Source organism: Orbicella faveolata, unplaced genomic scaffold (assembly GCF_042242905.1).
Source record: "Orbicella faveolata isolate gen_17 unplaced genomic scaffold, um_ofav_v1 contig_27, whole genome shotgun sequence".
Classification (NCBI taxonomy): domain Eukaryota; kingdom Metazoa; phylum Cnidaria; class Anthozoa; order Scleractinia; family Merulinidae; genus Orbicella; species Orbicella faveolata.
This window is the reverse complement of record NW_028301555.1, coordinates 8942570-8957500: the sequence shown is the minus strand read 5'-3', so window position 1 is coordinate 8957500 and position 14931 is coordinate 8942570. Positions and strand designations below refer to the sequence as shown.

The following is a 14931-nucleotide window of genomic DNA, read 5'->3' as shown; positions in this document are numbered from 1 at the left end:
TGGAGTGAAATAAAACGCTAAAATATTGTTCAGTTTCGCACTGTCGTCAACGCAATGTGACTGAAATGCATGTTGAGTTGATGCACAAAGTACACGTGGGTGTTTCTTTGGTAGAGCTCTGTTCTATTATTACACCATTCTGGATTCATCTGAGCGAATTTTTCTCTTTTCTTAATGTATATAGTAATTGTAAGTAGTAATGTTGTGTTTTTATCATAAGCCCCTGGCTCGGGAGATTGGGCAACCACTCCCCATGTTTACGACCGTAAATTAAGTTATCTTACCTTACTTCACACTAAGCTCTAGACATGAAGTAGGTGAATATATCAAATTATTTACTTATTCGCAAGTTCCCAATCCAATTTTTCCGTAAAAGAAATACTTGTAATTGGTTGCCAGATGTTCGCTTGCGAGCAAGAGGCCCAGATGTCTAATTTTTTACCTTAAGACAGGTTGTGTAACTTGTTCGTCTGCGGTTCTTGCTGGTAATCTCAGATGTAAAACCACCTTCCATACTAATCTGCGATGGAACACACTCAGTTTATCTCCTTATACAATCGCTTTTAGGATCATCTCACAACAATAGAATTCTTATTTCATTCGTGGCGACACAGTTCTCTCTTCAATGGTAAGAGCTGATTGACACTGTTTGAGTTGGTTTGTTCTCCCCAAGAAATAAAAATCTTTCTTTTCTAACAGCTAGTATATCATTTTTAAAGTAAATGGCTTGACCCAGGAGTATCAGTTGTCTTCTGTTTATCACGGATGATAACATGATTGCGTGCACGTTGCATTGACGAGTCAGGCGACGAGTTAAAGTGTTATTGGAGAATGCTAGAAAGCTGCGAGAACCCGGTGGATGCTAGCACTGGGACTGTTTTGTTTTAGTGCACTCGTCCTAAGCGGCTATCCTCTATTAGTAGAATTCCACTTGTATGCTAATGCAAATCAATGCTGTATTTTGAATGGCTGAGCTACTCGTGTACTGTCAGCCATTAGCTTGCAGTGGCTGGAGGTCGTCTGCGAAATAGCGACGTTTTCTCGTTTTTGCGAAGTTGCGAAAGAACATTTAGGTACAAATTAATAATTAAATACTTGAGAAGACCAAAAGAAGGACATTCAAAGTCTCGTGACTGTAAAAAAAAAAAAAAAAAAAATAGAAAATGTTGAAAGACTGCAGTGATGATCGCGCGTACACAACAGGAACTTGAAATTCCAGACGACAGTTCAGTCCGAGCAATTTTCCTAAAGCGATTGATAAGCTTTAAGTCACGAGATAGCAGCTAATAACAGTCAAACATCTCCTCACCAGAAAATCGTGTGACTGAGCTAAATTAAGAAGTCATCACGTGTATTGATGAAAGGTGAGCAGTGTCGCAGATAGCCGCGCTCGCTCCTCGTAAGCGAATCCAGCGGAAGAGTAGTGTTGCCCTTATTTTTGAAACAAGCAAAAATGAAATTCCTTCTTTTGCTGCTGCTTACAACTTTCGCTAAGGCTTCTTCTACCTTCGAAATAAATCTGGTGAGTTCAAATAAGCATTTAAGCACGTGTTACTTTGAAAGCTTGTCCCCGACATACATTTCGAAGACAGACTTTGCTAGCCTGATACTGCGGAATTTCTTAGCGACAGAAGTAATCGAGACTGCACATACCGTCCTTCCATGCATATATGCCCAAGGACTTACACTCTTTCTTTTTTATAAGAATATAATTTTTAAGAATATTGCGACCGAAATGAGGAAAATTTTCGAGGCTGAGACTTTAAAAGAACATAATTTTGAGCGTTGAAAATTTGTAAACACAATACAATTATATGTTTTTAACTTGACCGTATAAAAAATTTCTCGTCTCTAAACGGCAAAACTGGCCAAAAAACAGCACTACCTGTATGTCCGGATGCTGAAAACATTTCTGCAAGAAGTTATGTTTGCCATACCAGGATTAGCTGCCTGCAGTCTGGCTCCAAAATTACTTTAACGCCGTCAAAGTCATGATAGGACAGACAATCTGAAGTTGTGCCGGCGTAGTCCCTTTGTATTACTATCTAAGAATGTTCACAAAAACATTTTCAGCCTAAATCGGCAGAAAAATAAGAACATTTAGCCTGGGCCGGAAAAAAAACAATATTATTATAAGGATAAAAAGAGTGTATTTCAACATTTGGAGCCTGTTTGAAAACCATTTCACCATCGTAGTGTTATAAAGCTCAATAATATGCATAGAATTTAGTACTTTTTGTTCGTGATCATCAGTTATTTATCATTTTGTAGCCAACACGTTTGTCTTGTGATTCTAGGGTGTGACTACCCCCACAGTGAGTCTTATGACTTCAAGTTGTTTATCGAGCGTACTCAAGCTCCGAGCAATACCCTATCAGTTGACATGTTTAGGTTCGTCTACTGGCCTTGGTCTGAATCTCCCACAAAAATCCTGTCAGTTTAGTTTTCTTGTTCTTTAAACTTTGGCTTCTATTGGGGCATGGTGGTTTCAAGAACTTTGTAGTTCCCTTTTAGAAGTCGCGTGAAATTGTTTGGGTACTCTAAAAGGATATGTTTGATGTGGAGCCAGCGAGGCTGAATGGTTAGGTAGCGGGACTTGAAATCCGGAAGTCGCTGTTGAACCCTTTGTCCTGCTTATAACAAGCCAACTGGTCTGCCAGTTGGCTATTTTCTGATATTTTTCTCTGACACCTCTGTAAAATTATTGTTCAGTATGCGAGTTTAAATTAAAATTGAATTGAATTGAATTGAATTGCCTCCCGCCAGTTGGGATTTTTTAAGCCTATTGTGTTTATTTGCCGAATATTGCTTTCTTTCAGTTTAGTGGTATGCCTGAGAACTAGCTTCACTGAAGCTAAGCGAATCGACCACTATAAAGATGCAATTTTCCATCTGCTAATCAAGTATTAGAAGATTAGATATGTGCTTGAAGGAAGGTAGACCAAGAAATAAAAGATAGAGTCTCGGTACCTTCTCGTCTCAATAGTATAACTAACCCATAGTAGTGTCATTTGTTAATTTCAGTCTGTTCATAGCACCGACTTGATAATGCAAGGATATATGCCCCGATCTTGTTTGGACTACCTTCACCATGGCATCCGCCGAAACGACTACTACCCGCTTTACGACTACGACGACCAGATTTACGTGGCGTTTTGTGACCTCTCAAACGAGCCGGGCTCAGCTTGGACTCTGGTTATGTCCTGGATGACTGCAAAATACAAGGAGTTGCCGCATTTTAAAAACAGGGCATTTTATGAAGATGCTCCCATCAACGAGGAAACTCCAAACCCTGAGATCTACCGTCAGACTTTGGCTCGAATAAACAGCATTCGTAAGCACTCAACCCACTGGCGCGCGACCTGCAACGCCTATGGTCACCCCGGAACAATTACTTACAAAGATTACCTCAGGGGAAAATTCAGCGACTTCGACATCATGTTATATGAAGGTGGCGGATCGTCGACTTGCCAACCTGTAGAGCATATCAATATTCTCGGAAATGTTGGTGGAAATGGCACTACAGTTGGATTTTGGCAGTATTCTGGTAGCTACCTGCTTAATATCGACAGCTCTGATACTGGCTGTGAATTTCTTCCCCCAGCATATCCAAGACTGCCAAGAGTTGACTACTTCGGTTACTATGGAGATGGAATAAACCCCGAATTCACTTGTTCCCGAAATGCGTTTTCCACAACGCAGTGGTGGTTCGGAAGATACTTAGAAGAACATTGATCATCAGTTGAAAAACTGAATAACTGTTTTCGTGGCCCTACCGTTTGCCGTGATTAAGTAAAACTTCATTAGGAACTATCAGTGTGTGTGATCAGATAGACTACCAGTAGTCCCTCTTTCGCTTAGACCGTCGTGCAAAAGAAAATCGCGAGAAAGAAATGGCCGCGCGAAATCCTGGGCCGAGAGTTACGCCATTTGTCTGCGTCCGTAACCCCGTTCTACTTCTGCGCAGCTCTAAAATCTGCGTCCAGCAAAAGCGGAAATAATTACCTAGGGATCGGTGAACAGCGGAACTGCCCTTGAAGGCGCGCGAGAAGCGCGCACGCGTGGGTTTGGTGCCCACGCTATTTGACGACTTTGCCGTTTTACGCCAAACAAATTACGTTTTCATTCTACTTTGACTTTCCAGAAAAATAGCGGCAGCTTCCGGTCTATGTGGCGAATTGTGATTAAAGAATTCTGTAGACATGGCCTGTTTTAGTCATCTAGAGTTCTGGTGGAGTTGAAACAGACGCTTAAATATTTTTTCAGTTTCGCCAACGCAATGCGCAGAGTTGACGCACAATATAAAGACGTGGGTGTTTCTTTGGCAGAGTTCTCTTCTATAATTAGACTTAGCATTAGACCTGAAGGAAGCGAATATATCAAATTATTTGCTTTTCCGCCAGTTCCTCATTCCGTAAAAGAAATACTTATAATTGGTTTCACAAAGCAAGTAACTGTGACAGGCAACTGAATTAGTCACGGATAGAGCGGAAAATTTACGTATATGATACATGTGGATGTGTAAATAATAAGTAAATAAATTTATTTATTGCCCGGCTGGTGAAGAGGCGAAGTTTCTCTCGGGCGCTAATATAACTCAGGCCCACTCACTGTTGACCGCGCATGTGCAAAACCCGCCCATCTAATTATAGCGTACGTCCGTTGCTAAGCGTCGTTCATGCTATAACATTACGAGGAACTATAGCCTCTTTCAGGTGTTCAGTTAGTCGGGGCGCAGCGCGGAAACCGGCGAGCGAAAAAATAGGGGAGAAGCGCCGCACCGCGCTTCTCCCCTATTTTTACGCTATCCGTTTTTCGTGCTCCGCCCCGACTAACTGAACGCCTGGAAGAGGCTAGGGGAGCTGCAAGTGACTCGCGAACAGCTCCTACCTCTTTAGTAAATGATTCAATTTCGCCTTTACGGCACGACTGTTTCTGTTTGTATCATAGTTATTGCTTCAGCTTCATCACATACTTTATACTGATACAAACTTTGTTACAACTGCCTACAAGGGCTTTTCCAGTTACAGAACTGCATAACAATTTAACTGATAGGTACAAAAATTAGTAAAATAAAATAAGCTCATAAAAAGAAATACAACATCATAGATTAATCAGCTAATTTCTATATGTTGTGTCCCCAGTTAGCAGCAATGCTAAATAGGTTTTGTTATTGTGCACACAAAAAAAAACACTCCTGACGAACCAAGTTCGATTTCCGCCACTCTCGCGAGTCCGGTCTTCGTTCCTCAGGCCCCGAAAAGAGGGACGAGGCGGGTTCTTTTCCCGAACATCAACTTGTATCTGGCGATCGAGCCCTTGACCGTAAAATCTAGATATATTCGTGATAAAATAAATGCGTAGCTTGGCGATTTAAGTAACTTTTTAAGCAATTCTTTTTTAGCGATTTGAGGCTCCTCGAGGCTTCGCTGCTCTTTATCGCGCCTTCGCGGCGTTCTTAGCGCTCTCAAATTGCTTAAAAACCGCCAAGCTACGCAGACTCTTCTAAACGGAACTAGCTGAACAAGTTGTTTATTCTGACAGGCGAAACACAAACACAAAGCCAAGCACATTGCAAGCCATCTCTTAATAGATGAAATAATTATTTATGTATAAATAATTAAAGCACTGTTAAATGGCATGCGGTAGTGCACGGATGAGTTACTAAGCAAACTTGCGAATACATTTGATAGCAGCTAACGAAATGGTCGCTTGCTGTCTAATTCATTGCCATCTAAAACAACGAATGATGGTTAGCGTTAAAGCTTGGTGGAAAGCGAAACAGCCGTTTCTCAGGCACACACATTAGGGAGCTTAAGCACGCGCGTTTTTGAGACGCGGACGGCAACCGGAAGAGAAGATTTCGCATGCTTGGACCGTATTGTCCCCCAGATTTTTATACTACTCATCTCTAATGAAGAAAAGATACTTAGCAATGTGAATATGGTTGTGTGAGGACAAGTTTAAAGTGAAAAAAGCTCACTTCCGGTTACCGTCCGCGTCTCAAAAACGTGCCTGCTTAAGTTCCCTAATGCACAAGACGCTACGCTGAAAAAAGCTCGAATTGTGTTCCCCTTATGCGGGGGTTAAGCCTATGAAATTCCGAAGACTGGTTATTTAATACGAAAACCACATAGTATATAGAACAACATTGTTCTCTTCGTATCTGTTTCAGACCAGCTTTAATTGGGTTTGAAGCCGTGCTTGAGCGGAAGTCGTTTTAAAAACTGAAAGATTAAGGTAAAGCAAACATAAAACTGCGGCCGAAAATGAAATCGAAAAACTCCAACTCTGTGCATCACGTAAATATACACACGAAAACGCAGTATGCGCAAAACAATTTTAGTAATTCAGCCGCTTGAGAAATATCGGAAACGAGCTTTTGTGGCTGTCAAGGTTATTGTTTACCTCGAGAGAGACAATTGTCCATTGTGTCATAAATTATATATACGTCAATACTATTTATATACATTGTTTTGCACGCCAACTCGTGACGTCACAGCTCTCTCACCGTTCACCGTGCGAGCGAGTGGCTGATATTGTATTTCATTCGTTAGTTGGTTAACAGTGTGGTTCAGATAGCGATGGCAACATACAACTTCTCAGCCTTAGTTTTATTTACTGTGGGATTTGTTTTGACCATTGATGTTTCCTTTCGCGACAGGAGATTCTTCATTCAAGGTAAGGTCAGACGTGTAACAGAGAAACCATAGAGAAACATTCCAAACCCGCGACGTGTATAAAATTAGTTTGCCACAACTCGTTTACTAGTGATGAAGTCTTTGAAATTTTGTCTTGTGAATAACTTATTACTACGACCGACTGTGTTTAACTTCAAACTGACTGACCCTTTTGTTTTTGTTCTAGGTGCGTCAGGTTTGAGCGAGAAAGATTTGGTTCAACATGTCCTGGATAGTACCAACCCTAATGTTCGTCCAGTGAAGACGCCATCAGATGCCGTGAACGTCACGTTGGATATTACTTTTCACGGCGTGATAGACATGGTTAGCAATATTTTATTTTCTCTTGGCCTAGGTATTATATATTTCCGTGAGACTGTGCTCTGTTCCGTTAGAAATCAGCTTTGCCTGAAACTGAATAAGCTTGACGTCGGAAACAACTTCCTGTTTTCAAAAGATTTTAGCGAGTTGTCTCCATTCTTGAAGAAGCGAAGTACTTCACGGACAGATATGTGCGGCCAATTGAAGCGAACAAAACTAAACAACTATTGATATTCAATTAATAGGCTGCGCTTTTGCGCTTTCCGTGAATTTTCAGGAGTTCCGTGTAGTAGTTGTGCATTCTTTGCAACGGAATATGTCTCTAGTTTCATTGATATTTAACAGAAACATGTGAGATTCCCATGCAGGTATTTTGTTACATGTTTTAAGGTACCAGCCTTGCCAGCGGCGACCGACAATTAACATATTGTCTACATTTTTCAGAATAACAAAACGGTGGAAAACTACTTAGCAGTAATTTTCATAACATTTAACAAGCGATGAGGGCCCGGTGACATTTCGATCAGTAGAATGGGCAAGGTCCGCATTGAAGTTGTCAGAACATGTCTTGTGTGCGCGCGGCAATTGTTTAGATTCCTATTATGCCTCTGAGGCTAAATTGTACAACGTTTCCAACGGTTGACATAGCTGGTTTAATAAGTTAAGTATTTTGTTTTTCTTTATTTATATCGACACAAAACTGCCATTTTTGAAACTAATTCTGTAAGAACGTGCGATCTTTGTCATAATACTGAGCTAAACATTACTCTTGCAATTAGCAAGTGACACATTTCGGAGTGCGAATTAAAACTATTTATTGAAATTACCCATTTGGTTGGAGAATATGTCATTTAAAAACAATCAACTGGTTTGAAGCACCTGCTGGTTTGTGTACACACACACTATGCCTGTATTTCTTAAAGTTCGGAGTGCTTCTTAGTTTATTATAGGAAACGCGGAAAGGTTCTCAAATATTTTCCCACTTAGAAACGAACCATGGCGAAACATCAAAGAGAATGCTGACACATCATTGATCATTCGTTTTTCGGGTCATGAAATATTTACAGCATTTCAATCGCAGTGACTCTGCAATATCTGGTCTTCTTTAGGTAATCCAGGCGGCCAGATGATTTAAATTCACCCAGATAAAGAGAGGTTTTCATCAACGTTATATATTTGTAGAGCTTAACCTCAGTTGATACTTTTCCTGACCATTAATTTTTTTCGTGTCGAACTAGCGTACAATTATTAAATCGCAAGATTGTTTAAGCAATCACATGGGTTCCTCTCGTAAGTAGTCACGTATGAGGTACCAAATTCTCCAATACTTCCATGTGATTTCAAATAAGGAAATTGTCAATGTTTTTTCAATTTAATTGAGTTTTCAACTGAAATTCTACGACAAATATCAGAACAAAAGATTCGTGTGTGCTTCGCGTGCATGGCTACAATACAATAAAACCGAAGTTTACACTAATGTCCCCGTTTTATATCAAAAGGACACTTTAAATACATGGAAATCTTCGCCACAACAGACTCATAACGAAACTCAGCTCATGAAATGATAAGAACCATCTGGCGATACATCAAGATGGCTGATCTTAATTGCGAGGCTAATGATTATCACGCAACGGATGTTTTAATTACGTGGCCTGTTTTACATGCATACAATCAATTCCTTTCTGCCTAGACACAATGCTTACAAGAGTCAATGAGGCGAGGCGAAATGAACTGTCAGTTCTTTGTAAAGATCGTTGAATTTAAACAACGACCTAAAGAGCTTTTGTTTGTAAGAATGTAAGCTAACAAAAGATGGATTTTGTTAACCATGCAAACACTCCACCAATGCTCACATTTTAGCCAAAACAGAACACCGAAAATATCCGCGTTTATTAGATCGGAAGTCGTCTGGAATTGAATATTTGACCCTCCATAGACGTTTTACAGTGGAACCTCGATTTAATATAGACCTCTATATAACGAAGTCCTCGGTGTAACGAACCATTTTCCTGGCGCTAGTTATAGTAAAATATATGGAAAAGAACCTCGATACGACGAAACCTTGTTATAGCGAACATATTCGCTAGTCAGTCCCTCGACCCTTCGTTTATATATCGACGTTCCACTGTACATGTTTATTGATATGAAGAAAGATTTCGTTACGCCTGACAAAACGAAACACAAACAATAAAGATCTAGGAGCATATTTGGAAATAATTTGCAGTCTGTTTCGGACTTTCGGTATTTAAATTGTCTGGAAATGTTTGTTTTCGAACAGATGTTGCGTGAGACTTTTTGAATCATTGTTTAGTTAGTACTTGAAAGAAAAAGAAGAAGAAAAGAGGAAACCACACTAAAATTCGTCCGACAACGTATTTCAACCCAACATGAACTGTGAGTTACGTAACGAAACAACCCCTATTATTTTAAGCGGCCATTTATTAAACGGCCACCCCTGTTCTCCCTATTAGGCAACCAGTAATCAAAGTCCCGATGAGGGCTTTTCTATTGTTTTTACCATTTCCCCAAGGGTGGTCGTTTAATTGGGGTTGAACTGTAGAACGAATTTAAATCTCTTCAGCCTGTGGTTTAGTGTTATTAATAAAATTAATCTGGTGGCAAGGAACTCAGCTTGAAGGATATTTCACGCTTCACGAAAATTTGCACGAACAAGAAACCCTACTTGATTTCATATTCTTTTAGCTTTTCGGCCGTAGTCAACTGGAAACACATAAGAATAGTATTTGTGGTGAAAAACCGCTATCTACGCCCTGTGTAACCAAGATTAAAGTTCTGTAACCTACAGATTGATTATAATAAATGAAAATAAATAAATGACAATATTTAGAGAGGAAGCCACATCAGCCTTAGCTGGTTTTCATGGAAATTGGAATTTGGAGATGTTGGTTTTTGTGGCGGTTGAAAACCGGAGAACCCGAAGAAAAACCCTTGGAGCAAGGCGAGAACAAACAACACACTCAACCTACATATGTCACCGGGCCGGAATCGAACCCGCAGTGCCACATTGGTGGGAGGCGAGCTCTCTCGCCCCTGCGCCATCCCCGCTTCCCTGTCCCGTAACAACAAGGAAAGACAACAAGTTGATCGTCCGTACGTGGCTAAGACAGCCGCTAAGAAACCAGAAATTCTATGGAATTTTTTAAGCTTCGTATTGCTATGTTATCTCAGTGATGGCGACTTAGAGTTAGATAGGCGACTTAGAGATAGATAGGACGTCGCTTCGACTAAAGTTACAATTCTGATTTGTAATGTGGTTGTCCTTTTCGTCTTCCTCCTCGTCTTCTCCTGGGCCTGTGCTCGATTCAGCTTCCGTATTCAACAACGTTGGATATTGTTCTCTTGAGACTAAACCTTTGTGAAAAATAACCCAATTTTTGGTTGTGAAGTCAGGGTGTCACATATACCTTTTACTGCTGTAAACTCCTTTAAGATTTCCTGTTTCGTTTAATCTGTAGCATATATCTCGTTTTACCATGATACATAACAACTGCTTGCAGTTCATAAATTGATCTTGACACACTCTTCTTACTGCTCCCAAAGGAAGGTTTTCAATAACTATTCTCTCAGAGTCAGCGAAATGTAAATGATGTAAGAATGGAGAAACTTGTATGGACTAAGAAGAATCAATTGCGTGGTTTAACTTAAATTTTCTAATGTTCTAATACTAACCATTAACTGGGTAAAGTAAGAATTATAATTTCATCATATTTGGCTCTGGCTTAGTAATCAAAAACTAACATTAATTTTTGAAGGTTTCAAAATGTTTTTTATTCCAGTTATCATCATATGTATCAACTCATTACTAACAAACCTGGAATTAACCCTAACTACAACATTGTTCTAATTTTCATTCCAGGACGAAAAATTCCAAATTCTCACTAGTAGTGTTTGGGTCAGGCAGGTAAGTCCTGGAACCGACTCAGCTCGTTCCCAGGTCCTCTCTCCATCCTTTATCGGTCTGTACAATTTGCCGTGAGTCTTCCGAACTGGTGATCAGCGCAGAGCCAACAACATTCCTGGAGAGAATGGAGAGAGGTCTGGGAACGAGTGAAATTTCAGCATGTTTTTAAACCTAAGTTATTACTTTTCCAGGACGAAAAACATCAAATTCTTACAACAGACATGTGGGTAAGGCAGGTAAGATTAATATTACCGAACAGTTTAAGACTTGTGTAGTGGGATGGGAGGGCTTAGTGTTTCAATGAAGCAGATTAAGATCTACAATAATGGACACAAGTCCTGGTTTTGGCGTTTTTGCACACACGCCAGACGCCAATACAACTTCACCTGCCACACCTCCCCCCACACCCCACATGCAATGTTGAAAATTCTCCTGATTGAGTGGGAATGGGGAACAGCAACGCGTTTTGAAAAGAGTAGCAGCGCTTTTTTAAAACTTCAGGTTTAAAACACACATAGTTCGTGGCATTACATCAGTGTCTTAAGGACTTTTATCCACGATTGTAGCTTTACGTTTTACGGGTTTTGCCTAAGCCAGAATTCTTTTTGCATGTTGCGGCATGGGGCAAATGAAACGTAAAGTAAAGAGTTAATTTATGGGAATTTCAGCAATTTTTATGTCGAAGCTAGCTGTCTCAAGTGCTAAACCATAAATTTTCAGTAATACTCTTTAATTCTTAGCATGTTTTCTGTTTTTCATAAATACACGGTATAGATGTTGGATCTTTCAACCAAATTCTTACTCGTTCAGAATACTTTCCACCTTTTACACCAATTGATCATGAAAGTCACCACGCTTTCTAACTTAAAAGAAGATTCAATAAAGGATTTTAAGGCTGCTGTCTTCCTCTGAATTTTATATTCAATATTCTTTGTGTGATAAGTAATGGATCGAAAGCAACCTTTCCCAAAAACGGCGAGGTTTCCAGACAATAGTTCAATCACAAAAAGTATAATGGGAGATGATTTACAACAAAATTGTTCGTCTCCTCAGGAATGGAACAATCACCTCATTAACTGGAAACCTGTGGACTATGGAGGAGTGGAACATATATCCTTAGATGCTTCCCAAATATGGCAACCTGACATGGTCTTGTATAACAAGTAAGTGATGACTCTCCACCAGTCGCTGCTATGAGTTGGTCGATCGAACTCACTGGGAAGAGATCTGGGACAGACTAGAATGTCGAGACGTGTGTAAGCCCATTCAGTTATCGATAGTGAGATTTACCTGTCCAGTCATTAAGGGTTCCATTCGATAATTTTGGGTTTCTGACTTGCTAGCTCAACACTTTCAGCTCTAACACAAAATTGTAACAAACATCAACAATTTTAGTACCACACAATATTATCGCTCAATCGCTTTCATTCGAATCAGGTCCCGCTGTTGGGGTGCACCTCGTGCAGCATAATAAACAGTACCACATGAAAGTACTGCTCAATAGATTTCATTTGAATGGTCACACACTAGGGTTTTATCCACAGACTTAAAAGTTAGAACCACCTTGTACAGCATTATAAACAGTACCACATGAAAGTACTGCTCAACAGCTTTCATTTGAATGGTCACACACTAGGGTTTCATCCACAGACTTAAAGCTAGAACCACCTTGTACAGTATAATAAACAGCACCACATGAAAATTACGTCCAACAATTTTCACGATGTCATAATCATCATCATCATCATCAACCGCAGTTCCGCAACTGGGAAATACATTCTCTGGTTAGAATGAGGTTAACTAAGGTTTCATTCACAAACTTAAAAGTTAAAACCACCATGCACAGCAGAATGAACAGGTAACAGCCACATTCTTAGTCTCCTTCTTTCTTTACATTCACAGCGTTTTTGAAGAATTTGATGGCAGAATGGACAACGTAAAGACACGTATTCGCGTCCGACATGACGGCTATTGTTACTGGGCAGCGCCGTTCATCTTCAAGACGTCCTGCCCGTTTAATGTGCGGGATTTCCCGTTTGACTCACAGAAGTGTGAACTCAAGTTCGGTTCATGGCAATTTCACATGGGGCAACTCAATTTGATCCGCAAACGAGAAGTGGCACCTTTAGCAAAGGAGAAAGTTGATAATGGCGAGTGGAACGTTACCACGATCAAAATCGAGAAAAATGTCATCGTGTACGCGTGTTGTCCAGACGAGAAGTACCCCGATATTACATTCATTGTGAACCTCAAAAGACGCTCGTTATTTTACACCTACAATCTGATCATTCCGAACTTTATTATAGCTCTACTTGCCTTCTTTTCCTTCTACATCCCTGTTGAGTGTGGTGAGAGAATAGCGTTTGTGATTACCGTGTTGTTGAGCATGACCGTGTTCCTGCTGCTAGTCGCCGAGAGCATCCCTCCCACTTCAGAAGCGGTCCCAGTGATTGGTATGTACTACACCAGCTCCATCATAGAAGTAGCCTTAGCGCTTGTGGCCACTGGGATTAGTTTAAAGGTTTACTACAGATATTTGTATGGAAGGGGGTTATCACCTGGGCTACGACGATTCCTTTTTGATCGCCTTGCGCCTCTACTGTACGTTGACACTAAACTCGCCGGGGGGACTGAGCGTCCTAAAAACAAATCATGCAATCCTTTCAGCTTTCTTAAAAAGGTCAAACAAAGGTCCGCACAGAACAGTGACATTTCCATGTACAGCGTTACTGAAAATCCAGCAAAACTTTCAAATGGTGTGTCTAACTCGGAGAAAAACGAGGCTAAGTTACTTTCAGTCGATGTCAGGACTACGCCGGGTCTTAGTGACGAGTTGTTGGAACCAACAATAGAGTTGCCAGGCCAAGAATTAAGGCAAAGGTCCAAGAGAGCTTCAATGACTTCTGAACTTCAGACAATCTCTTCTGCTGTGAAGGATCAAAAGGATTCTGAAAAGCAGGCAGCTGAATGCAGGATTGCGGCAGCCATTGTAGATCGAGCTTTCATGGTTTTGTTTGTTGTGGTATTTTTCGTGTCGACCCTCATCATCCTACTTTTACCTTTCATCAGAAAGAGATAACATTCTGTTGCGTGACTCACGTGACATAACTGCCAGGCTATAGCCACGTAAGATAGAATCACCGACAATTAGTGAAGGTTGTGTGAACTCGAATTGAGTGTAAGTAGTCACGCAGCAGACAAGTACCTAGCTCATGAGATGGAGTTTATTCAGGCGTGACTTGAATTACATGAAATCGTGTGTGACTTGAACTTTTCAAAAGTAGTCACGCAATAAGGGGCTTTCTTGTCTTAACCCTAACGAAGCCTTCAACAAAACATTTGTTTTGTCTTGTAACTCAATCAAGAGCGATTTAAACTCGATAAGGAAGGGATGTTCATACCTTCAACGAAGTTTCCGAAAGACCCAGTGCAAAATAAGCACAACGTGGAAAGAAAAACACAGAATTTGAGAAGTTCAAAACCGTCAGTTTTGTCAATGTTTAAGTTGATATTCTTTTTCAATTTTCTGCATACCACATTGTAAAAAAAAATTAAGTATTTGTTAGAAACGATTTTCCTATTATGTAGACATTGAAAAATACTTTATGTAACAAAACGTGACAAAGTCGTTGATCTAATCAATTTTTTTTTTTAAAGAAATAATTTGAATGGAAATTTTATCAGTTAAACTATCGAAATCTTCATTACTGGAAAGGCTTCTAGCTTTCGTTAACGTTTTTGATTTTGATAAATTTATACTTTCCCTTTGTACATTAAGAGTTGTTGAGTGTAGAGCAAGGGGATTGCGAGCGTTTTGACAAGAGCTTCTTGTCGGCAATAAACAACTGATATCTCTTATTCCTCTGTTTGTTTGTTAGCCTAGATTTTTTGTCTCTCTACGGCTTGCTTGTGCAAGAGGTCCTAAACAGAGTTTTCTATGACATCATGAATGTTCCACTTTACGAGTCAATCTCGTTCCCAGGGTCCTCTCTCTACTTCGTTCCAAGG

At 40.2% G+C, this 14931-nt stretch overlaps 3 protein-coding genes across 6 annotated transcripts in view; all 3 read left to right on the top strand.

The window, feature by feature from the left end:
• LOC110039823 (uncharacterized) overlaps nt 1–32 on the top strand; it is a 4195-nt gene extending 4163 nt beyond the window's left edge. The window contains exon 2 of the mRNA XM_089297155.1: nt 1–32. This exon is cut by the window's left edge and continues 2909 nt beyond it. The gene's annotated coding sequence lies outside the window, so the exon portion shown is untranslated.
• A 1150-nt stretch (nt 33–1182) lies between these two features.
• On the top strand, nt 1183–4559 carry LOC110039820 (uncharacterized). 2 transcript variants are annotated; one of them, XM_020744967.2, is made up of 2 exons: nt 1183–1522; nt 3025–4559. In XM_020744967.2, the coding sequence occupies exons 1-2, from the start codon at nt 1454–1456 to the stop codon at nt 3733–3735; spliced, it is 780 nt and encodes a 259-aa protein (XP_020600626.2). In that variant the 5' UTR covers nt 1183–1453; the 3' UTR covers nt 3736–4559. The 2 variants fall into 2 exon arrangements, with proteins under 2 accessions (XP_020600626.2, XP_020600627.2); XM_020744968.2 differs by lacking the exon at nt 1183–1522 and adding an exon at nt 1541–2535.
• Nucleotides 4560–6503: 1944 nt separating this feature from the next.
• LOC110039819 (neuronal acetylcholine receptor subunit alpha-10-like) lies at nt 6504–14781 on the top strand. Of its 3 annotated transcripts, none has more exons than XM_020744964.2 (5): nt 6504–6681; nt 6868–7004; nt 10879–10923; nt 11977–12086; nt 12826–14781. In XM_020744964.2, exons 1-5 carry the CDS (start codon nt 6585–6587, stop codon nt 14000–14002), a joined length of 1566 nt encoding a protein of 521 aa, XP_020600623.2. In that variant the 5' UTR covers nt 6504–6584; the 3' UTR covers nt 14003–14781. The 3 variants fall into 3 exon arrangements, with proteins under 3 accessions (XP_020600623.2, XP_020600624.2, XP_020600622.2); XM_020744963.2 differs by lacking the exon at nt 10879–10923 and adding an exon at nt 11115–11159 and having other exon boundaries at nt 6505–6681; XM_020744965.2 differs by lacking the exon at nt 10879–10923.
• The last annotated feature ends 150 nt before the right edge of the window (nt 14782–14931 follow it).

Bases quoted from the DNA above. Each gene is read 5' to 3' on its own strand.
- LOC110039820 (XM_020744967.2), top strand. From the start codon at position 1,454: ATGAAATTCCTTCTTTTGCTGCTGCTTACAACTTTCGCTAAGGCTTCT. The intron at 1,523-3,024 runs GTGAGTTCAAAT...TGTTAATTTCAG, and splicing joins CTACCTTCGAAATAAATCTG to TCTGTTCATAGCACCGACTT.
- LOC110039819 (XM_020744964.2), top strand. From the start codon at position 6,585: ATGGCAACATACAACTTCTCAGCCTTAGTTTTATTTACTGTGGGATTT. The intron at 6,682-6,867 runs GTAAGGTCAGAC...TTTTTGTTCTAG, and splicing joins CAGGAGATTCTTCATTCAAG to GTGCGTCAGGTTTGAGCGAG. The intron at 10,924-11,976 runs GTAAGTCCTGGA...TCGTCTCCTCAG, and splicing joins GTAGTGTTTGGGTCAGGCAG to GAATGGAACAATCACCTCAT.